The 24358-nt window shown below is 37.0% G+C and overlaps 2 protein-coding genes across 4 annotated transcripts in view; one reads left to right on the plus strand and one right to left on the minus strand.

The window, feature by feature from the left end:
* LOC123513504 (mitotic-spindle organizing protein 1-like) lies at positions 1 to 3691 on the minus strand. Of its 2 annotated transcripts, none has more exons than XM_045270704.1 (3): positions 3544 to 3691; positions 831 to 1144; positions 1 to 538 (listed from the first exon to the last, which is right to left on the minus strand). In XM_045270704.1, the coding sequence occupies exons 2-3, from the start codon at positions 910 to 912 to the stop codon at positions 387 to 389; spliced, it is 234 nt and encodes a 77-aa protein (XP_045126639.1). In that variant the 5' UTR covers positions 913 to 1144; positions 3544 to 3691; the 3' UTR covers positions 1 to 386. The 2 variants fall into 2 exon arrangements, with proteins under 2 accessions (XP_045126639.1, XP_045126647.1); XM_045270712.1 differs by lacking the exon at positions 3544 to 3691 and adding an exon at positions 2343 to 2495.
* A 299-nt stretch (positions 3692 to 3990) lies between these two features.
* The window catches only part of LOC123513481 (glutamic acid-rich protein-like), a 26331-nt gene continuing 5963 nt past the window's right edge, over positions 3991 to 24358 (plus strand). The window contains exons 1-17 of one of the 2 annotated variants that reach the window (XM_045270666.1): positions 3991 to 4084; positions 6233 to 6344; positions 7044 to 7309; positions 8548 to 8613; positions 9090 to 9390; positions 11010 to 11130; positions 11265 to 11319; positions 11650 to 11715; positions 12090 to 12191; positions 13263 to 13385; positions 14549 to 14644; positions 15998 to 16085; positions 16521 to 16631; positions 17600 to 17742; positions 18762 to 19229; positions 19784 to 19854; positions 22889 to 24135. In XM_045270666.1, the coding sequence (XP_045126601.1) occupies positions 6320 to 6344; positions 7044 to 7309; positions 8548 to 8613; positions 9090 to 9390; positions 11010 to 11130; positions 11265 to 11319; positions 11650 to 11715; positions 12090 to 12191; positions 13263 to 13385; positions 14549 to 14644; positions 15998 to 16085; positions 16521 to 16631; positions 17600 to 17742; positions 18762 to 19229; positions 19784 to 19854; positions 22889 to 23066 (2280 nt within the window). In that variant the 5' untranslated portion in view covers positions 3991 to 4084; positions 6233 to 6319 and the 3' untranslated portion in view covers positions 23067 to 24135. Of the gene's footprint in view, positions 4085 to 6232; positions 6345 to 7043; positions 7310 to 8547; positions 8614 to 9089; positions 9391 to 11009; positions 11131 to 11264; positions 11320 to 11649; positions 11716 to 12089; positions 12192 to 13262; positions 13386 to 14548; positions 14645 to 15997; positions 16086 to 16520; positions 16632 to 17599; positions 17743 to 18761; positions 19230 to 19783; positions 19855 to 22888; positions 24136 to 24358 lie in introns of those variants that run through there. The other variant, XM_045270676.1, reaches the window with a different exon arrangement.

Raw genomic sequence — 24358 nt, forward strand, 5'->3', positions numbered from 1 at the left:
GAGAAAAAGATGATTTTATAATGACATTTTTTTCAAGGTCTATGGGGCATTTTTAAGGACATTTTTTTAAGGATATTTCTAAGAGCATTTTTAAAGTCTATGGAACATTTCTAGACATTTTTTCAAAGACGAGAATACATTTTTTGAGACATGTTTTAAAGACTAGTGAACATTCATAAGGACATTTTTTTAAAGGAATATTTCTAAGGACATTTTTCAAAGCCTAGGGAACATTGATATGGACATTTTCCAGGGATACTTCTAAGATAGAACATTTTTAGCAACATTTTCCAGGGATATTTAAGACTAAGCATATTTATAGACATTTTTCAGAGATATTTCTAAATCTAGGGAACATATTTTAGGGACATTTTCCGAGGTCATTTTTAGGTCCCAGCGCTGCCTCTACCCTGCGCTGTATTGGTGTTCATCTCGTTCTTGACCCTCATGAGCTCGTTGACCACCTTGGCAAGTGACTCAGGGTTGGCGCCGTTGTCACACAGACGCACACATAGAGCCAGAGTTGTCTCATCCAGTCCTAGGGTAATGAGAGGTGTTTTTAGGGAATTTGTCTGAATTTCTAGAGATTTTTGGGGATTTCTAGTTTTTTGGTCGGTTTTTAGGGTTGTTTTGGAGTTTTCAGGGATTTTTTTTGTAATTTCAAAGATTTTGGGAGGTTTTAGGGATGTTTGGGGATTCTAAAGATGTCTTTTTTAGTTTTAGGGATATTTTTTGCTCTCTCTCTCTCTCTCTCTCTCTCTCTCTCTCTCTCTCTCTCTCTCTCTCTCTCTCTCTCTCTCTCTCTCTCCACCACCACCACCACCACTCACTTGTGTTAAGAAGTTTCGACATCTCCATCAAGATCTGAAATGTCTCCTTGGCCGTCACAACTGAGCTATCTGGCACTGACATCTTGGCTTCCGATCCTCTTTATTTCCCCCTTTGTAAGTTTGGATCCTCTTTATATCCTCTTGTAGATTCAGGTCCTCTATTGTCTCTCTCTTATGGTTTCTAGTCCTCTTTCTCTTCTCTTTGCAAGTTCTAATCCTCTTTGCCTCTTTATTTCCCTCTTGTGGTTCCTGATCCTCCTTTATTTTCCTCTTGTAGGTTCAGATCCTTCTCTTCTCAGTTGATTTTTCTCTCTCTGTAATTATTGAAGTTTATAACATTAATCTTGTATCTTTCTGTAATGTTTTATAAGTTTTGTCTAAGCAAATTAATGGTTTTAACCCCTTCAATACCAGGACACATTTTTACCATGATTTTTGTGTACGATTATACCATTTTATTGACATTAGAAAGGGTCTATGGAGGTCAGAAGATTAATGGCCACAGTCTTCACTATTTCAATTCCACAAATGAGTTTCTGAAGCTGTATAAAGTCACCAAACAGTTTGATTGGACCATTTTATTGACAATAGGAAGGATCTATGGAGGTCAGAAGATTAATGGCCACAGTCTTCACTATTTTAATCCCCAAATGAGTTTCTGAAGCTGTATAAAGTCACCAAACAGTTTGATTATACCATTTTATTTACATTAGAAAGATCTATGGAGCTCAGAAGATTAATGGCCACAGTCTTCACTATTTTAATCTTCACACATAAGTTTCTGAAGCTGTATAGTCACCAAATAGTAAGCAGAGTGAATATGGAAACACGTCATAGTACTGAAGGGTTTTGAAGTAATTTTAATAGTTTTTCAGGAGTTTTGGCATTTCTAAGTAAAATTTGGCATCTACAAGGATATTCCCTCTTGTTCTTAAGGAAGTTTTGAAGTTTATATAAAGCAAATAAGTCTCTATGTGACTTCAATATACATAGTCTACATGAAACAAAATAAATAAATCACATGCAAACTAACCTACAACAATGACAACCAAAACAACAACAAAACAATAACAACAACATCATCATCTAACCAAACTAACCTTAAGTAGAGAGAGAGAGAGAGAGAGAGAGAGAGAGAGAGAGAGAGAGAGAGAGAGAGAGAGAGAAGAAAAGAGAAAGGAAAGGAGAGAAAGACAAAAAAAAAAGAAACAGAGACAAACACAAAGAAAAAAAGGAAAAAAAGGAAAAATGACAAAAATATCTAAAAAAAATATATATATATATATAAAACACTAGAAAAATGCAAATTAAAAAAAAAATAAACAAATAAATAGACAAATAAACGAAAAAACAGAGAAAAACAAAGAAAAATCGAAAAAAAGACAAAATATCAAAAAAATATATAAAACACTAGAAAAACATAAATTACAAACAAGAATAAATGAAAACAGGTATAAACAAGAAAAGAAAAGGCCAGGTAAGTGACAATAAAGGGTTAACGAAGGGCCTCACCTGTCGTTACCTGTCTCTCTTCACTCGGCATGAATGATATAAAACCAGAAGGCGAGAAAAGCAATAACAAAAGCCATAATGATTTGATAAGGAGTGTAATCCATGGCTCTCTCTCTCTCTCTCTCTCTCTCTCTCTCTCTCTCTCTCTCTCTCTCTCTCTCTCTTTATCTTCTCTATCTCTCTTTCTTTATTTATTTCTCTATCTCTCTTTCTCTCTCTCTCTCTCTCTCTCTCTCTATCTCTCTATCTCTCTTTCTCTCTGATTTTTTTCTTTTTTTATTCTATTTCTTTCTTTTACTTATTTGTTTGTTCTCTCTATTTTTCTTATTTTCTTTTTTTCTCCTACTTGTCTAATTTCTTTTTCTTTATTTTTTTTCTTCCTGTTTCTTTTCTTATTCTATCTCTTCCTTCTCTTATTTTTCTACTTTATTTTCTCTTCTCTACTCTTCTTATTGTCACTCTCTATTCCCTCTTTTTCTCTTTATTCTTTACGTCTTTTTTTACTTAATAATTTTCCTCTCTCTCTCTCTCTCTCTCTATTTCTCTCTTCTCACACCTTTTCTCTATCTGTCTTTATTTTCTCGATCTCTTTATCTCCTCTTCTGTTCTCTCTCTCTCTCTCTTCTCTTCTCTTCTGAAAGGGAAAGTAAGTTAGGAAAAAAATAAAGAAAAGGAAGAATAAGATTAATTAAGGTTATTTTGGGTTAGATTTGTAATATTTCCTTCACCATTACCATTATCATCACCATTAACACCATTATCATCACCATTAACACCATTACTCTCTACTGTTTACCATTTACAGTGTCAACCCCTTACTGTTAGTCACCATTAATGTAACACCATCATCATCACTACTTCCAATCATTCATCATCATTATCGTCTCTCTCTCTCTCTCTCTCTCTCTCTCTCTCTCTCTCTCTCTCTCTCAGTATTTTTTGTTTTCTACTTGTAATCTCTCTCTCTCTCTCTCTCTCTCTCTCTCTCTCTCTCTCTCTCTCTCTCTCTCTCTCTCTCAGTTATATCCTTTCTATGTCTTCTTTACCATGAGAGAGAGAGAGAGAGAGAGAGAGAATGTGTAAGAAAGAAAATGCAGCAATACTACCTTATTTGCCCCAGTCTCTCTCTCTCTCTCTCTCTCTCTCTCTCTCTCTCTCTCTCTCTCTCTCTCTCTCTCTCTCTCTCTCTCTCTCTCCTTACCTGGCTCTCACTATCACACACTGTCACTATCACAAATGAAGAAGAAAACTTGAAAAATTTGAAATATCTTTGCTTGTTTTCTATTTTCCACCTCCCTTGCCTCAGCTGATGGTTAGAAATTTCGGATTTTGATCATTTCGGTTTTTTTTTTCCATAGATGATGTATTTGTTAGATTATCCGTTCTATTTCTTTAATTATTTTAGTTTTTTTTTGGGGTGTAATTTTTTCATTTTGCATTATTTTGAGTCTATGGTCCAAAATGGTGTTCTATTAGTTCCGAATTGGTGGTAATCCGAATACACTTTACCATAAAACATATACGTAAATTATTATATGTACTCAAATTAAATTAAAAATACGAACACTTGTATTTTTCTTGTATAAAAAAAGGAATATTTATAACTCCAAAAGAAAAAATCAATATATACACAAGTACAGTACCCACGCTAAGACAAACAAATGACCTGGCAGCCATTGTTGATATTTACCCTGTGTGTTGAGACCGGCTTGTAATTTCCACTATTCCAGCTTAAATAGAAGGTAATTACTGTCATTGTGCCTGTGAGAAGTTAACAATTACTCACACGGTATAGTATGGTAGGGAATTATATGAGGAACATGCCCTGGCTGTGAAGAAAAGGCAGTTATAGATTTCTGCATCCACAATCGTTCAATGCTGTTATGATTGTATTGTTGCCCCGTCATTTATAACACCGCCTATAGTCTGACTCAAATATGAAGGCCGCTGAGGGGGGAGACCTAACGGGGATTCCCCGGCTGCGGCTTCGCCAAGCATCGTAGCACATGTTTCGATCTCATTATTAACTTACATCTTAATGAACCGTCATAAAATTGTATTCCTCTAAATTTCTACTAAGGATGTATAGAGAGCTTTGAATATTGTTTTAGTGTAATGAAGACAATGATTTTGTATAGATACCACAAAATGTAGCACCACTGCTCTCCAGCGTTGCTACTTTTCAAGGTTGGACATGGGTGAGGTCAACCTCCCTGACCGCTGATAATCCCCAGGTCAAATCGAGTCACTCCTCCCCTCCCTGTCGCTCAGGATGGAAGGTGAATATCTCGTCCGCGCTACTCGCCATCGCAACCTTCATAGTCAAGAGAAATTAATTATTTACAGCGTCAACAAGTTCTGCTTAGAGGATTCTTTTATTATCAATGTGGAGGACACTTCTGACGAAGAACTGTCTGATTAAATAGCTGAGAGAGGATTATGCCTACAGGGTAAAACCTCTATAAAAAAAAAAACGCACCTTAACTCTTACCTCATGGGTGGTGTGGAAAAAGTAAAATAAAACAACAAAAAAGATGCATGTCTACTTGTCTATTTTAGAGAGAGAGAGAGAGAGAGTGTGTGTGTGTGTGTGTGTGTGTGTGTGTGTGTGTGTGTGTGTGTGTGTGTGCGTGTGTGTGTGGAGAACCAATACGTAAACTGTTGAAAGACTCGCGCAAGCAGGATTACACACACACACACACACACACACACACACACATGAGAGAACTATATAGTAATAAGAAACAGGAGGAAGTAGTAACAAGCCACAGAGAGAGAGAGAGAGAGAGAGAGAGAGATGGGCGTTTCTCCACACTTAAGTGTTAATCCTATAATTGGGGCTGCGACGCTGCAACTGGGGAATCCCCGATAGGTCTCCCCCCTCAGCGGCCTTCATATTTGTGTCGGACAATAGTTAGTCGCTCTGGTTTCCTCGGCCCCCTATACTGGTCACTCAAGCCATAAAGAATAATAAAACACTGGATAGGCTCAGGATGGAAAAATAGTATATGCTAGATTTAAAAGATAGAGGTTAAAATTTCCTATCAGTCCTTATCAGGGTAAAAAACAGAATAGGACCTTCCCCTTTTCCTATAAGTAAGTACTCTGTCACCTTGCATGCTTGTGTCACTGATTAGAAACGATGTGCTAATCTTGACTTTTTCCTTATCAGTAATGCATAACACAGCTGCACGTTGTGTGTATATACTCACTGTAACTCACATCTATGAAGTCTTTTTTTGGCATGCTTGATTATTATTGACTCATATTGATGGTTTGAAATGAACACTGTGCCAAAAACTGTTAGGTTAGGATACATTAATTTTAGGATTGGGTTAGGTTGGATTGGGTTGTTAGGTTAGTTTAGATTAAATTTGCTTTGGTTTAGTTGGTCGAGGATACCAAAATAGACAGCTTCAAAAAATCCAGGGAGACCAATGATCATATGTGGCAAACGAAGGTATTATTGCAGTTTGAACCAATGCATCACAGGTAACTATATACATTCTCACGGTCTAGAGCACACTTCTACCAGCATTTCTAACCCCATGTTACCCTCTTAGAAATTAATAATGAGTTTAGGACAGAATTTAGGTTAGGTTAGGTCTACGAGCATTTCTAACAGCATTTTACCCTGTCGGAAATAACTTTAGGACAGAATTTAGGTTAGGTCTACGAGCAATTTTAGCCCATTTTACACTATTGGGAATTAATAATAACTTCAGGACAACATTTAGGTTAAGTTAGGTTAGGTTTCCCCTCCCTAAAACTCTGCTTTCCCAGGAGGTCCCCAAGCTTGTCAGACATAGGGAAGAAAAAATATAAGACTAGGTATATTGATTGAAACTGTTAATTTACCCATATATCTTATTTTATCTTATTTTCTGCAGGATTTAGAGTCGAGATGAGTCGGTCGTCTGACAGTTACTTTGGCCGAGGATCACGGAGGCGGACCAGCGAGGGGTACGGCCGGCAGTATGGTGACTCCTACAGCAGCGGCAGGTATGGCTGACATGGTACCATTAACCCCTTCAGCACCAGGATGTGTTTTCATATTCACTCTACTTAATATTTGGTGATTTTATATAGCTTCAGAAACTTATGTGGGGATTAGAATAGTGAAGACTGGCCATTCATCTTCTGACCTCCATAGACACTTCTTAATATAGATAAAATGGTCTTATTGTACCCATACTCTGGTAAAAATGTGTCGTAGTACTGAAGGGGGTTAAATAATAGAATAACCAGCAAAAATAAAGTAGAAAAAAAATTGTAGCTATAGAAAGTCAAGTTTAGCAAAAGGTAGTGAAAATTTGGGAAATCCACATATTGAAGTGGAAAAAAATATATGAAAAAAATTGATTGTAGGAGAAAGTAAGGAAAATTTAGGGAATATGTAAAAAAAACTTTGATAATTTTGATTGATAATACCAATTGACCCCATTAGTACCCGATGACGCGTTTCTATATTCATTCTGCTCACTATTTGGCGATTTGACACAGCTTCAGAAACTCATGTGGGGATTGAAATAGTGAAGACTGTGGCCATTCATCTTGTAACCTCCATAGACCCTCCCTAATGCAAATAAAATCATCTAATCATTCCCAAAACTAAAGGTAAAAATGCGTCCAAGTACTGAAAGAGTAAAAAAAATAAATAAATAAATAACCTAACCTAATTATACCAAACCTCCATTTTAGGTCATCGCAGGACTATTCGCAACAGGAGCAGTGGCGGAGGAGGGGGGGTGCGCTCTGGGGGGAGGGGGCTGATGGTGAACCCGTGGGAGGGAGGAATGGTGCCTGGGAGTGGTGGGGCAGTGGGCGGCATGGCTGGTATGGCTGGCCGGGGACTGCAGGGGACGGCCACCACACCAGACATTGTGGCGTCCATCAACCACCTCAGCAGAATGGACAACCCTGAATCCGAGCTGGCCCTTAATATTCTCAATGCTGTGTTGACCAATGTAAGTGTAGTGTGTTTTTCTTCTTTTCTTCTTTTTCTTCTTTGTATTCATTTTTCTTTCTTCCTTGTTTATTTATTTTTTTCTTTATCATATTAATTTTTCTTCCTTGTTTTGTTTTTTTTTTTCCTTCATGGTATTAATATTTCTTCCTTGCCTATTTCTTTTTTTTTTTTTTTCTTTGTTTTTATTTTTTCTTCCTTGCTTGTTTATTTTTTCTTTCTTTTCTTCTTTATGGTATTAATTTTTATTCCTTGCTTGTTTCTTTCCTCATTTTCTTTTTTCTTTTTTTTTTTTTAGAGTTGGTTTTTCTTACCTATTTTTTTACTTTTCAGGGTATTATTATTTTCCCATATTTTTCTTTATATATTAATTTTTTTTTTTTTTTTCTCTCTCTCTCTCTTTTTAGAGTATGAACTTTTTTTGCCAGATTTTTCCTTATTTTAAAACTTTTCTTTTCTTAGCATATTAATTTTTCTTTCTTGCATTTTTCTTTCTTTTCTTTTAGGACATTTATTTTTTCCACTTGTTAGGGTATCAGTTCTCTCTCTCTCTCTCTCTCTCTCTCTCTCTCTCTCTCTCTCTCTCTCTCTCTCTCTCTCTCTCTCTCTCTCTCTCTGACCTGCTCAGGGGCTGGCATCTAAGTGGGTTCTTTTTTTTTTTATTTGTTTATTTATTTATTTATTTTATTTTTTCTTATTTTATTCTATTCTATTCATTTATTTTTTTTTTTTGTAGCTACCTCATTCCCTAATCACTCAAGACACATTTTATTCTACAGCCATCAATCTTTAAACTTCATAAAAACTGCATTTTTTTCTCTTGCACCATTTTTCATTATTAATTTTTCCTCTTAGATATTTCATTTATTTATTTTTTCTAAGTGATATTAACCCTTTGTCACTTTATACCCCTATTCTCTCATCACTAATTTAGACCTATATATTTTACATCTCTTTCTTTCATCTACCAATCTTACTTCAAATAACCACTAATCTTTTCTCTATCTTTATCCACAAATCTTCTCTGTCTCATCTTTTCTTTCTAAATTCCAAACTGTGAATATTTTTAAACCTTCATACAGTTCACAAAATCTTAATCCCTTTCTTTGTTATGGATGCCTTTAAAGATTTGATACATTGATTCACTTGATACATTGATACATTGGTTCTAGTGATGGTTTTGTGTGTGTGTGTGTGTGTGTGGGGAGGTGGGTGGGTTATAACTGTGTTTCACCACAGAAGGAGGAGGCACAGTGGGCCAGGCAGAGAGACTGGGAAGGAGGGCAGAAGAGGAGGATGGACTGGGTAAGTAGTTGTAGTGGTTGTAGTTGTAATAGTAGTAGTGGTTGTTGTAGTAGTAGTTGTCGTAGTGATGGTAGCAATGATAGCAGTAGTAGTGGCAGCAGTAGTGGTTGTAGTAGTAGTAGTAGCAGCAGCAATAGTAGTGTTAGAAATAGGTGTCTTGTTCTGATAGTAGCAGTAGTAATAGTAGAAGTAATAAAGTTGTAGTAGTAATGGTGATATTCATAGTAGTAGCATTGTATTTAATTATGAAAAGAAAGATTAAATTCATATATAAAACTCAGTGGTAGAAGTAGTAGTAGTAGTAGTAGTAGTAGTAGTAGAAACATGACAATTAACTCTATAAATCAAGAAAAAGGAAGGAAAATGCAACAAATATAGGATCACAAACAGAAGCACCAATGATTATACTAACAACAACAACAACAACAACAACAACAACAACAACAACAACAATAACAACAACTTCCCACCAACAGGATGACCAATATTATGGATCGGGGCGGGGCATTCTTCCCACCCCACAAATGCCGCCCCGGAAACTGCCCCGACGCGACTCAAACACAGGCCCCGCGTACTCCTGGGGTGTGGTTGGGGGGTTCGTTCCGGGGCGGCCTGGACGGGGGCGGGGCGGGGCAATGGGGCAGGGATACAAGAAGAAGACACTGCCGACCAAGAAGAAAATTGTAGCGAAGGACGTGAAGACTAGTAGTGGTGGTGGTGGTGGTGGTGGTACAAAGGCAGAGGACAAGAGTAAACCTGGGAAAACTGAGGAGAAAGGTAAGACTGTGTGTGTGTGTGTGTGTGTGTGTGTGTGTGTGTGTGTGTGTGTGTGTGTGTGTGTGTGTGTGTGTGTGTGTGTGTGTGTGTGTGTGTGTGTGTGTGTGTGTGTGTGTGTGTGTGTGTGTGTGTGTGTGTGGTTCAATCTTGACCCATTCATTTAAAAAGCTAAATTAATTCTTCCTGTTTTAATTTGTGCAAAAAGATTAATAATTTTCTCCTTTTACACTATTTTTTTTTTAAACATAATACACTCGGATTAAAAATAGATACTACCTTTCTCCTTTTCATATATTTTTTCCCATTTTCTACTACTGCTCTTACGACAACAACAACAACAACAACAACCTCTACACACTATATAACAACTTTAACTACAACTACAACCAAAGCTACAACAAGATTAAGTACCTTTTTATACTGAATCTGGCATACAACATTTATTAATTGTCTATTTTACACTCATACAGCCACTACAACAACAACAACAACCACTACAACCAATTAAAACACTCTACATAACACCATAAATTACATCTACAACCAGAAATACAAAATAAACTAGTATAGAAGAAATCATATTAATCTGTCAAAAGAACTCTCAAACTATCCTTAAAAACTCGTGTAACTGAAACAAGAGTCTTTTAAAACTATATGTTATGTAGTCAGAAGAGATGACAAACCTTTTTCGTAAGAGTTTTGATAAAGTAGACCACGTTAATCTGTTAATAGAACCACTAAACTACCCTTAGAAACCAGTATGCCTGAAACAAGAGTCTTGAAAATATATGTTGTGTGGCCACTATTTTTCTAAGTCCACAGAGATGATAATATTTATCCATAGTGTTTTTGCTATTGATAAGATAAAAATCATGTTAATCTCTCACTGGATCCATGAAACTACCCTTAAGAATGTGTATTACTAAAACAACAGCCTTTTTGAAATACAAGTTATGTTGCCACTACTTTTCAAAATGCACAGTTATGAGGAAATTTGTTGATAAGAATGTTCTTGCTTTTGATAAGGTAGATATCAATGTAATCTGTCAATAGAACCAACAGACGTCCCTTAGAAACCTTTATGACTGAAACAAAAAATTTTCTTTAATATAAGTTATGTTGCCATACGGTAATCTTCAAACTCCACAGATATGAGGAGCTTGGTTGATATGAGTGTTTTTTATCTATATATAAAATAGAAATCATATCAATAGAATTATCAAACTATCCTCTAAAAGCCGTGTAACTAAAACAAGAGGGTTTTTTTTTAAAGGTTATGTGGCCTCAATTTTTTAAAGTCTACAGAAATGAGAAACCTTTTTGGTAAGAGTTTTTATGTTATTGATGAAGTAGATATAATATTAATCTGTCATTAGAACCATCAAACTGCCCTTCAAAACCTGTGTGACTAAAATGAGAGTTATGAAAATATAGATTCCATGGCCATTACAACTGGTTAATACAACAAAACAAACCACTTTCTAATACCAAACCTATCACTACACAAACATCACCTCCTCACAACACCACAAACTACAACTACACCCAGAAAAACACCAACAACTACTTTACTGAATACCAACAAATCCAACAGTAGCATGATTTGTCTCCCTGTGCAGCTAAGGAGGCAGAGACAACCAGTGTGAAGAAGGAAGAGGATGAGGGAGGAAAAGCAAAAGAGGAAGGGAAAGCAGAAGAGGGGACAGCAACAGCAGGAGAAACAGCAGTGACAAAAACTAGGTGAGGTATAAGTTATTTGTGTTGTGACGAGTTTTTTTTTGTTATTTTTTATTGTGTTTATTTTTTGTGTGGTGATGTTGTTGTGTTTCTTTGTTGTATCTTTGTTCTTAGTGTTGTGTTTCTCTTTCCATCAGTGTGGGAGAGGGGGAGAAGAAGAAGGAACCAGAACCAAAGAAGAAGAAGGAAGAGGTGAGAGAGAGAGAGAGAGAGAAAAGAGATAATATTTCAACACAAAAATAGATGAACCACAAATAAATATAATGATAAATAAATAAATAGATAATAAGTATAAATAGAATAGATAAATGAACCACAAATCATATAATTATAAACTTCTTTCTCATCACAAACCAAAAAAATAATGTACAAAAAATTAAGATACATACAAATTGAAGTGAATATTACTAATTTATTTATTTATTAATTTATTTGTTTATTTATTTTATTATATTTTATTTTTATTTTATTTATTTATTTATTTTTTCACTAACCTCTCTGTCCCCCCCTTCTCCCCAACAGTGCCCAGTGCCTCTGTCTTACCTGCGCTGCCACATCTGTCACATGCACAAGTTTAATAATGGCTCGGTAAGTAGTAGTAGTGGCAGTAGTATTAGTAGTAGTAGTAGATTAAAAGATAGTCTCAGTTTATTTATTTATTTATTTTTATTTAGTTTTTTTTTTCATGTAGCAAAGTTAATTTAAGTGTAGTATTAGTAGTATTTAGTTTTCTCTATTATCTCTATCTTTTTCTTCTTTCTTCCCTATCACTATCTATTCCTCCTTTTTCTATCTTCTATCATCCCAGCCTCACCAATCACGTCACCTCATTAACCTGTCACTATCCATCCCATTTTTATCTTGTCACCAATCACTTTACTAATCTCACCATGACCTTTCTTTACCTTCCCAGCCTCACCAATCACTTCACCTCACTAATCTTGCCGTGACCTTTCCTTCAGAACTTTATGGACCACGTGAGGAGCAAGAAACACCGTCGCATGACACTCTGCTACCAGGAGAAGATTGACTCCACCCTCAAGATGCTCAAGGCTCAGTCCAGGGTGAGGCAGGAGGGTTGGGAGTCTTTGTGTGTGTGTGTGTATTTACCTAGTTGTAGTTTTACAGGGCCTGGGCTTTACGCTCATGTGGTCCCGTCTCCATATCTACACTCGTCCAATTCTTCTTTAAAGCTATGCACACTCGTTGCTGACACCTTTTCTTCACTCAAACTGTTCCAAGTCTCAACACATCTTTGTGGGAAACTATATTTTTAACATCTCTCAGACATCTTCCCTTCCTCAGTTTTTTACTATGCGATCTTGTGCTTCTAATGTCATATTTTTCTCTCAGGATCAGTTTCTCATTATCCACTTGATCCATTCTGTTAATCAATTTATAAACATGTGTGTGTGTGTGTGTGTGTGTGTGTGTGTGTGTGTGTGTGTGTGTGTGTGTGTGTGTGTGTGTATTTACCTAGTTATATGTTACAGGGTTGAAATGGGGCTCATAGTGACCTGTCTCCATATCTACATTTATCTAACTTCTCCTTAAATTTGTGCACACTTTCTGCTGTTACAATCTCTTCACTTAATCCATTCCAGATGTCTACTGTCCCATGTGAAAAACTGAACTTCTTGATATTCCTATGACACTGACCTATGATTTTCCTGGAATGTCCTCTGGTTTGTCTGTCTCCCTGCTCCGTCAGTGTGTGTGTGTGTGTGTGTGTGTGTGTGTGTGTGTGTGTGTTGTTTGTGTATGGTTCCAACTGCAACAACAACTACTACAACTAAAGCACACTGGTCTCCCTCCTATATAAACCATTGAACCAACAACAACAACAACAAATACTACAGTACTGCTACAACAACTACACTTTTGGTCCTCCTCATGTATATATCTTTGGACCAGAAACTACAACAACAATGAATACAACACACCCGGGTCCTACACATATATTTACATACTACTCTTTTGGCCCTCCTCATATATATACTATTGAAACAACAACAATAACAACTACAACAAGTAAAAAGACACTCAAATTGCACTCAAAAAATCTAAAACCCGCTCAAAATACTGCAAAAAAAATTGAGCAAAACACTGACACAACTCTCTGGTTCCCTTCACAGCTCAAGTCGCAGCGTCACATCGTCTCCATGGTGAAGACCAAAGGCCGCATCACCCGCTGTGACAAGTGCGAGTGCCCCATTAAAGGCGGACAGGGGCCTCACCTCTACCTCAGGGAACATGCCGTGAGTGTGGGGCTGGTTTTTTTTTTTTTTTTTTTTTTTAGTAAGGAAGAGGGCCAGCCAAGGGTAAAAAACAAGAAAAGGATTAAAGAAAAAGGCCCACTTGAGTGCTGGCCCTCCAAAAAAGTGACAAAGCGTCAGCCAAAATTCTGGAGGGGGTGTGTGGGGCGAGGTGAGATTGGGTTGGGTTACGTAAGGTTAGATAATGTTAGATCAAATTAAATTGGGTTGGGTTAGGATTAGTTAGCTTAGGTACAGTTTGCTTGGGGTTGTTATTTATTTGTTTATTTGGTGTTTTGGAGTGTGTGAGGTTAGGTGAGGTTAGATGAGGTTCTTTTGGAGGGGGTTAAGTTAGGTTAGGTGAGGTTAGGTAAAGTTAGATGAGGTTCTTTTGGAGGGGGTTAGGTTAGGTTAGGTATGGTTAGGTAAAGTTAGATGAGGTTCTTTTAGAGGGGGTTAAGTTAGGTTAGGTGTGGTTAGGTAAAGTTAGATGAGGTTCTTTTGGAGGGGGTTAAGTTAGGTTAGGTGTGGTTAGGTAAGATCCAATCAGGTTTGGGTTGGGTTCATTTGGTTTGATTTGAAGGCTAGGTAAGGTTAGATTGATTCATGTTAGGTTTACTTTCATTATTATTATTAATTAGTTTCTTTATTTTCTTTATTATTTTTTTTATTTATCTTTATTTTTCTAGGGTTAGGTTACATTTAGTTTGGTGTTTTTCTTGGTTAGGTAAGGTTAAGTTAGGTTAGGCAGTGTTCATGATAGTAATAGTGATCATTATCATTTATATTTGAAAGTTCACAATTTATATAGGAAGAGATTGAGTCATTGTATATTCACCCTACCTCTCCTGTAGTAGTAATAGTAATAGTAGTTATCAGATATTTAGTGAGTTAGTGATGGTAAGACAGACTGGTTCCCTTCATTCACTCCCCTCGTTTCTCCTCCCCATCATATCACTTACATTCACATCCCTTTCTCCCATCAAAAATTCCCCACCCTCCTCTTCTCCCAACCCCTATATTCACCTCCCTTTTCTCGCAACCCCTACATTCACTATCCCCTATTTCCCTTACGTTCATCCCCCTCCTTTCATCCTCCTTTATCCCATACATTCACCCATCACTTCCTCTGCCCCCATCGTTGACCCCTGCTCTTTTCCCGTCAGCTGGTGTACCACTTCACCAAATGCTTCATCTGCAAGAAGAGGTTCACGTCGAGAGCAGAGCTGGAGGCACACAAGCTTACCTTCCCTCACATGAAGGTACGCTGACTCTGCTCCTTGTGGGGTGTGTCTTGATTTGTGGTTGTCTTTTTTCTTACTTTCTCTCTCTCTCTCTCTCTCTCTCTCTCTCTCTCTCTCTCTCTCTCTCTCTCTCTCTCTCTCTCTCTCTCTCTCTCTCTCTCTCTCTCTCTCTCTCTCTCTCTCTCTCTCTCTCTCTCTCTCTCTCTCTCTCTCTCTCTCTCTCTCTAGCCTTTTTTTTTCTCATCTTTTTTTTCTTATATTTTCCTTTCTTTTCTTACTTTCTCTTTTTTCTCTTGTCTTGTTTTTCTTTCTTTTTCTTATTTTCCTTTTTTCTTTTTGTTTTCATTTTCTTGTTTTTCTTTCCCTTTTCTTTTTGTTTTCTTTCTTTTTCTTTTTAAATTTTATTGCTTTTCTGTTTGTTGTTCATGTTTTTGTCTTCCTTTCTTTTCTTTTGTCTTTTTCTTCATTTTATCATTTCCTTTTTTTATTTTTTTCCTTGATCTTTCATCCTTCTCATTTCTCTAATTCTGCTTTTTCTTCTTCATTTTCTTCTTCTCTATTTATTATTTATTCCTTCACTTTTTTCCTCCACTTACTCACATAGTACCTCTCTCTCTCTCTCTCTCTCTCTCTCTCTCTCTCTCTCTCTCTCTCTCTCTCTCTCTCTCTCTCTTCCTCTTTTCCTTTCCTTCCTTTCCTTCCTTTTTTCTTTTCCTCAGTTTTCCTTGTTTTCCTGTGTTTCATCTCTTCCTCCTTTTTTTTTCTTCATTTTCCTCCTTTTTCCTCATTTTCCTCTCATTTTTTTTCCTTTTTCCTCCTTTTTACTTATATTCTTCCTTTTTTCCCTTTTCCACCTTTATATCTCTTTTTCCTCCTTTTTATTTTTTTCCTCCTTTTCCTGTTTTTCCAATTTTCCTTCATTTTTACCTTTGTCTTTTTTCCTCATTTTCCTCCATTTTATTTTTACTTCTCCTTTTTACTTCTTTTCCTCCTTTTACCTCATTTTCCTTCTTTTTCCTTAATTTTCCTCCTTTTCTACTCTTTTTCCTCCTTTTTTCCCTCTTCTTCCTCCTTTTTATCTCATTTACTTCCATTATTACCTGTTTTCCTCCTCCTTTTTATCTGTTTTTCCTCCTTTTTTACCTATTCTTCATTTTTACTGCATTTCCCTTCATTTTTCCCCTTTTTTCATTTTCCTCCATTTTACCTCCTCTATTTTCCTTATTTCTTCTCATTTTCCCCTTTTTTTTCTTATTCCTCCTTTTTTACTCATTTTCCCTCCAATTTCCCTTTTTTCCCTGTTTTTACCTCCTTTTTAATCTTTTTCCTTATTTTTTCACTGTCTCACTCTCCCTCTCTCTCCCTCCACAGGCTCAGAGTATCCAGGACAGCATTGCAAGGGAACGTTTTGTGAGGCGGACAAAGAAACAGGGCAAGGATACTGTGATTCCGGAGCAGAGTAAGTTGTGGTGGTGGTGGTGGTGGTGGTGGTGGTGGTGGTTTTGCTGTGTGTGTTTTGAATTGTGGTTGTGGTTTTGTTTGGGTTTATGAGGAAGGGAGGGAATGAGAGAGAGAGAGAGAGAGAGAGAGAGAGAGAACCTAACCTACCATTTATATATTCATCTATTTATTTATTTATTTATTTATTTAGAGAGAGAGAGAGAGAGAGTCATTAATTAGGCAGACAGACACAAACATAGAGAGAGAGAGAGAGAGAGAGAGAGAGAGAGAGAGAGAGAGAGAGAGAGAGAGAGATACCCCTTACCTAGACAAACAAGAAGAAAAAGAGAGAGAGAGAGAGACATACACCTACCCCAACCCAGACAGACAGACAAACAGACACCTCCTCCTGTTCCCTCCCATCCCACCTCCCCTGCCTTGCCTTGTGTTGCAGAGTTGACGGAGGAATTTCATGAGATGGTGACACAGATGCAGCTCAACAATCTCAGCACGCAGGTGTGGAACAAGGACACCATACCTGTTTACGACCCTGCCATGCCTATAGGTAAGCTGCCACACCTGTCACACACCTGTCATACCTGTGGGAGAGGCTGGAAAATGTGTTTGAGAGAAAGAGAGAGATATGGATGTTGGGAGAGGCTGTGAGAATGAGAGAGAGGGGCTGTCACACACTTGCTATACCTGTCACACACCTGCCATACCTGTCACACATCTGTTATACCTGTCACACACCTGCTATACCTGTCACACACCTGCTATACCTGTCACACACCTGCTATACCTGTCACACACCTGCTATACCTGTCACACACCTGCTATACCTGTCACATACCTGCTATACCTGTCACACACCTGCTATACCTGTCACACACCTGCTATACCTGTCACACACCTGCTATACCTGTCACACACCTGCTACACCTGTCACACACCTGCTATACCTGTCACACACCTGCTATACCTGTCACACACCTGCCATACCTGTCACACACCTGTAATCTTCATGTGTGTTGCTTTTGTATTTGTTTTTTTTATTGTTTGTGGAGTTTTTTCTTTTTTTCTTTGTTTATTTTCTTTAATTTGTTTCTTTTTTTCTTTTTTCTTGATATTTTTGTTCAGTTTTTTTTTTTTCTTGAGTTGCCAATATGTTTATTTTTTGCTTTGCTTTGTTTGGATATTTTTCTTTTATTTTCTCTCATTTCTCTCTTTTTTTATTCATTGCCTTGTGTTTTTGTTTTGTTTTGATGGTTTGTTTCTATTTTTTTTTCTTTGTTTTGATTGAATATTGTTTCTGTATTCATTTCCTTTCATTTGTTCTCTTTTTTTCTTTTTTATTTCATTTATTACTGTGTGTATTTTCTTTCTCTTTTTTTTTCTTTTTTTTTCTGATATTATTTTTACTTTCATTCCTTTCTTCATATGTTTGTCCATGTTTATCCTCTTATCTACCACTACTTTTCCATTACTTTATGTGTTTATCCTCTTGTGTACCACTGCCTCTTCATCCTCCAGGCCTGAACCACCTGGTGAAGCAGTCGCTGTTCGTGTGTGCCGTGTGTCCCAAGAAGGTGAGCCAGACTGCACATGAGGCACTGGAGCACTGCAAGAGTAGGGAGCATTATGACTGCTACCAGGCTCACCTCAAGGCCCTCGAGGTGAGCTGGGGTGGGGAAGACTGAGGTTGTATAGTTAGGGGATTGTGTGGAGAGTTGAGTTAACACGGGTTCACACGTGTCAATATGTGACTGAAATTGCAAGTTGGTAGAGTTTTCAACTGAATATCAGTGCCAAGTAACTGAAGAAACCAGTCACAAAAAGACTGACATGTTAGCATTGTTCTGCTGATTTGTGACTTTGTTTACATTGTGATGTCACAGAAAAAGGTTTGAAAATATGATGTCGATGTAGAGAAGATGTTGGAGTTGGTGAGGAAAAAGAAGACATCTGGAACCCTAAAAATGGATTATACAGCAAAAAGAACTTACAGAAATTGACGTTCAAAAAGATCACTGCCACTCTCCAGTGACTGCTTCCCTCTGCATGCAGAGTGTTGTTGGAGGAGAGGACTCAAGACTTGTAGTGATGTCATTTTATTGCAGTCGTCATCGTCACCAAAAGAAGACATCTTGTTGAGTAGTTATTTGATTACATTCACTTCCTGCCAACCAGCCGATACTTCCCAGTCGCTATGTGTGAATGTGTTCCGACAAGAAGGGCTCAGTTGATACTTCTAGCGACTTGCAATTCGAGTGACACATTGACGTGTGAACACCTTTATAAGATTGTTTTTTTGTGCTCTTAAAAGCCAGTAATTCTCTTGTATTTATGTATGTTTTAGGTAATAGTTCATGGAGGTTAGTGTGAGGTAGTGAGGCTGTATAGTAAAGGAGACTGTGTGAAGGTAGTTGAGTTATATAAGATTGATTTTTGTGCTGTTAAAAGTCGATCATTCTCTTTTATTTACGTTTAGATGTTAGTTCATGAAGGTTAGATTTGGGTAGGGAAAAATGAGACAGCATAGTAGAGGGAACTGTGTAAAGCAAGTCAACTCATTCATGAAAAAACTTGGGAGCCTTTAGAACACCATAAATTTGAGTCTCCCTTATAACACATCCTTTTTCAATAATTCCTCAAGTTTTCTATGATATTCCCTCTACTTTTTCCCTCTGTACAGGAGAAGGAGGCCAAAGGAGAGACATCAGATAAGGAGAACGAAGAGAAAAACACTGATAAAAAGGAAGGCATAGAAAAAAAAGAGATAAAGAAGGAGGAAGTGGAAGAAGAAGAGAAAGACACAAACAAGGAGGAAGTAAAGAAGGAAGAGGAAGAAGAAGAAGAGGAGGAGGAGGAGGAGGAGGAGGTGGAGGAGGAGGAGGAGAAGACAGAGAACGAAGATGAAGGAATGAAGGATATGGACAATATGGAAGTTATTGATGAAGAATTTGAACAAGAAGAAGAAGAAGAAGAGGAAGAGGAGGAGGAGGAAAATGTCGCTAAAGATGCACAAGAAGAGGAAGAGGAAGAGAAAGAGGAGGAGGAGGAGTTAGAGGAGATAGATGGTGATGAATTGGTGTCTGTGGAAGAAGTAGGAGAAGATTTAGAAGATGTTGAACTGGAAGAGGAAAAACAAGAAGAGGAAGAGGTAAGATTAAGATTTGGTTTATGTGTTTATTTATTTATTTATTTATTTTTTTTTATCATATTCACTTTATTACTTTTCTTCTTTTTATTGATTCATTTTCTTCCTTTCTTTCTATTTTGATTTTTTTTTTTTACTTTTTCCTTGTATCTTTTCTTTTCTATATGTTTACACCTTTCTTTAATTTCCTTTCACTTTTTCTTCTTTCATTTCTTTTGTCTTTCCTTCTCTTTTATCCTTGTTTTGATTCTTGTTCTTGTTTCTTTCTTGTATCTTTTCTCTTTCTCTTCTATATTTACATCTTCCTTTATTTTCATTTCCTTTACTCTTTTCTTTTTCCTTTCTACATATTCCTTTTGTTTCCTTTCATTTATTTTACTCTCCTTAACTTTTTTTTCCTTTTTCTGCTTCTGTCTATTCTTCCTTTCTCTTTTTTTATTTATCTATCCTTCATTCATTCATTCCAACCTTCTCCTTTCCTTGTCTTTCCTTCCCTCTATTTTAAAACTGCCACCACCACCACCACCACCACCACCAATATCCTATTTTAATTACAGGTAAAGGATACAGATGACAAGACCACAGCCCCAGCCACTCACACAGCACCTGAGGACAAGACAGAAGCCAGGTAGGACGCTGGTAGGATGTGAAGGATGTTTGAGTAGGAAGGCTAATGAGGAGATGAATTTTTGAGCCTTGAAGTGGCAAATGATGGATGTGAAATTGAAAAAAAAGAGATGTAATGTTTTAGAATATATTTGATGGGGGTGTTTAAAGGGTTAGTGTGTGTTTGTGTCTGTGTGTGTGTGTGTGTGTGTGTGTGTGTGTGTAGGGGATGTATCTCTGTAAAGTAGAAAGAGAAGAGAGAATTCTCGACGTCGGATATTCATGGGTTGCCATTGATCGCTGGCTGTTTTAAAACGCGACTCGGTATACAGCCAGCCAGCTCGCACAAGACACACATTCTAAAATTCATATCATAATAAATCTTGAGGTATTGAGTCTTTGTACTGCAAAACATTAATTCCAAGTGTTTATCCTAACATTATCCATATGATCTGGTAATACACACTCTACAAAACTGTTATTATAAGCTTAATACTCACAGTCGCGGTTTCAATGCTCTCACATTTTTTTACTAGTCTCAACTACATATTTGGTTTGAAACATTTTTTCATATAGTTCAACAGAGAGCACTGTTTCTCCTCTAAATATTACAAAGGAATACATTCTGTAATAATCTTGGTAGAGCACATTTTTGCGGCCGAAGGCATATCAAACCGAAAAGACTAACTGAACTCGGGAACACCGAGTCCTCTCAAAACAAAAACAACCCCGCGGCCCGCGGTTGTTTGGAAGCTCGTGAGGAGTAGGGTGACCAGATGTCCCCGGTTTCCAGGGACAGTCCCTGATTTCAGTGACCTGTCCCCGGCTACTGCTGTCCCCGGTTTTCTGTAACTGAAAGATCACTTGATGCGTTAAAAAACTACTCCTTTTGATTATGATAATTATGTCCTTTTATCATTATGTCAAGAATAAGGAGAAGGCCTTAGTTTCCGTGAAGACGGTGAAGTGTATAGCGGACACATTTTAACAGCTAATGGGTGTTCATGATCTCAGATATTTCATCAGGTAGAGATTTTTTTTTCTTTGCAACTTGGGTAAATAAGGCGAGAGAAACTTTTGATTGCTGGTTTAGAAATGGTACGGATAGTGTCTCCGTTTTAGTTTTTCCAGTGCAAAACACTACATGTTTTACCTCCTGAACTGAAAATGTCCCCGGAATTTGTCTCAGAAATCTGGTCACCCTAGTGTGGAGTGTTCTTAGAGCTGGAACAGAATGCCGGTTTATACATGTGCTGTAGCTGACTGCAATTCTATATCAAAAAGAAAACCAAGGCGTGAAAGGATGGACTGTGTTTCCCAGGAAGAAAGACGCGGCTCGAAGAAGATTATGGGAGACACGATGTAAACGAGGCCCGACGTGGAGAGCTACCAAGGACCATGCTATCTGCTCAAAGCACTTCATAGATTGGTGCAAAGGACCGTCAGCATCGCATCCAGACCCTGAACTGTTTGCCTATAACCGGTGGGGAGCAGGTAGAAACCTGCTTGATGTTGTTTACATACGGAACGGACAATCTTTCACTGAAGTCATACAAGGATTTTGCATCAAAACATCGTGTTTATTTGATATTCGTCACATTTTCTGGATTTGATTGCTAATTAATTAACTTGAACCAATGAAATGTGCTTGCTTACTGAAAATAATGTAATTCACTCAAGGTGATGAAGTGTCCCAAAACTGAGACCATGAACCAAGCATTTTTGGCTCGTTTTGCCATATTACGTTCTCTGTGCTTGGTGAAGCTGATTAGAGATGTTCCTAATAATTTATTACTTAGTTTGATAGCACATATGTGACGTAAAAAAAGTTTTCCAGCATACCGAGTTGAATGTGCTAAATTAAGTTATCTGGCAAATCTGGCAGCTTTTCAGCACTTGCCGACGTCAGGAATTTAATGCTATGTTGGGTCTAAAGTTGTTTGTTTTTAAGTTTAGAAGAAATAAGTAAGGTTTGAGTTGATATTTGAATGGAAAAGTGTAAAAGAAAGATATTAGATTTCTTGTGAATGAATATAAAAACAATACAAGGTTATGAAAAAGAAATTGATTGATATTTAGTTGAGGTTATGAGTAAAGTTTGAATTGGTATTTGAATGGAAATGAGTAAAAGCAATATTAGATTTCTTGTGAATGAATATAAAAGCATAGCATGGTTATAAAAAAAATAAATGGCTTGATATTTATTTTGACATTAATTTGAGGAAAGATCAACATTTGTTTTGAGTTTATGTATGAAATTAGAAGAAATAGAACAGGAATTTGCTTTTTATGGTATTGTAAACTAGAAAACTGAAATAATGGGTTTGAATTATGTGCATCATTATGAATTAGAATATAGAAAGGCCTTTTTTTTCATTCTGTGCATCATTATGAACTAGAAAATATAAGTAATAGGATTTTCTTCATTCTTATATCATTGTAAACTTGAAAAAAAACAAATAATTTTTTTCCTTTTCTATATCATTGTAAACTTGAAAAAAAAAGTTGTCATTTTTTTCCCCTTTCTTTAAGCAAATGAAGTCAATTTTTTCCCCTTTCTTTATCATTGTAAACTTGAAAATGTATGTTACTTTTCTTTCTTCATGCATTAATTTCACAGTTGATCAGCCTATGTAGTGCCTGGTGTTGTCATCCTTGTCCTGTCCACAGTCTGAATGGGCTAAAATCCTGCCGAAGCTTCCCTTTAGACAAAAAAATACTGGTAGCTTTCCATCTCTGGTAAACTCTGAACTCTCTGCCTGCTTCTTTATTTCCACCCTCCTACGACTTGATTTCTTTTAAGAGGGAGGTTTCAAAACATTTATCCCAGACTTTTGGCTAAATCTAATAAAGGGAACTGGAAATTAAGTGGGCTTTTTTAAGAATTTTTGCTGCTCTTGGCCGGCTTCCCGTCTTGCATAGAAGAAAAAAAAATCTCCCAGCACAAGAATTAGAAATGACAACTCGCCACTATTTCTTGACACTCACCTGTGTGTTTCAGTGACAACCCACCTGTAGCCTTACTCATCACTAATGCACATGTGTGTTTACCCCAGCTCCCCCAAGAACCAGCCCACACCAACCCCAACACCCACCCCAGCACCTGACCCACCCAAACCTTCACCCACCCCAGCATCTACCCCAGCACCCACCAACATCCAGACCAGGCAGGGACGAAGCAGAGGCAGAGGCAGAGGCAGGGGGAGAGGTGCTGTGTGGGGCAGGAGAATGTAATGTGTGTGTGTGTGAGTGTGTGATGTGTAGATCATTCAAGCATGTTTTTCTACTCATTATACCATTGAGATCTTGTTTACTACTTGACGATTAGTGGTAATGTGTGGCTTGTTCTAGTGTTATGGCTATTATTATTCTGATTTCAATGTTGAGAGAGAGAGAGAGAGAGAGAGAGAGAGAGACAGACAGACAGATAGACAGACACCCTTTCAGAAACTAATATTAAAATAACTCACAATCATTTCAAAAAGTATAAAAATGAGAGAATTTTGCATTGAAATTTGCCAGAGAGGAAGTTCAGGATACAGGAGTGTGTAGAAGAGGCTAAGGATGTGCAGGAAATGATGGCGAGTGTGTGAAGGATGTGCTGGAAGGATATATGGTAAACTAGGATGCAAAGGAAAGGCCAAGGATGCATTAGATTGTTAGAAGGAAGCTAGAGGGAAAAGGATGTGTAGAAGAAGCCAAGGATGTTTTTAGTGCGTCAGGATTGTTTGAGAAGGATTAAGGATTTTTTTTTTTTTTTTTTTTTTTTTTTTTTTTTTTTTTTAAGGAAAGTTTGTGTGTTGACCTGCTTGGGAACTGACATCTAAGTGGGTATTTTTTATTATTATTTTTATTATTTATTTTAGTTTTTGTATCTATTATTTTTTTGGGCCCACATTATCTCTCATAAATAAAAGAAGAAGAATGGAATAAGGATGAGCAAGACGATATTGTTAAGATTATTTTGTCATAGTGATTAACCCTTTCAGTACTGGGACGCTGTTTTTTTACCTTTAGTTTGGGTATGATCAGACAATTTTATTTACAAAAGGAAGGGTCTATGGAGATCAAAAGATTAATGGCTAAAGTCTTCACTATTTTAATCCCCACATAAGTTTTTGAAGCTGTAAAAAATTGCCAAATTATAAGCAGAATAAATATGAAAACACGTCTTGTTACTAAAGGGGTTAAAAAAGTGTCATTTTCACCACAAGTATATGTAAAGGTTCAAATGACAGTAAGCAGGTTCAATTAAGCTGCACCACCATTCCTTGTAAACTCTTAATAAATGTATGCAAAGTGACTAATGTAAACTCTTTCATCCATAAGTGTGTGTGTTGTCAGTTTTATTATGGTTAAGTAATCACATTTCTTCATTGTCCTTTATTGTCATTACTGGTTATTATTTTTATTTTATTTTCGTATTGGGCATTTCATTATTCTCCTGGATTTTGTGGTGGTGGGTACAGTTGGTGTTATCTTATTATTATTATTATTATTTTTTTTCTCTTTGTTGGGCAGTGCAT

This window comes from Portunus trituberculatus, chromosome 5 (genome assembly GCF_017591435.1).
Source record: "Portunus trituberculatus isolate SZX2019 chromosome 5, ASM1759143v1, whole genome shotgun sequence".
Classification (NCBI taxonomy): Eukaryota; Metazoa; Arthropoda; class Malacostraca; order Decapoda; family Portunidae; genus Portunus; species Portunus trituberculatus.

What these genes read in the sequence shown, in the direction of transcription:
- LOC123513504 (XM_045270704.1), bottom strand. Translation starts at nt 912, where the DNA reads ATGTCAGTGCCAGATAGCTCAGTTGTGACGGCCAAGGAGACATTTCAG. An exon ending in GTCGAAACTTCTTAACACAA is followed by an intron (nt 539 to 830) that starts GTGAGTGGTGGT and finishes TCATTACCCTAG; the next exon opens with GACTGGATGAGACAACTCTG.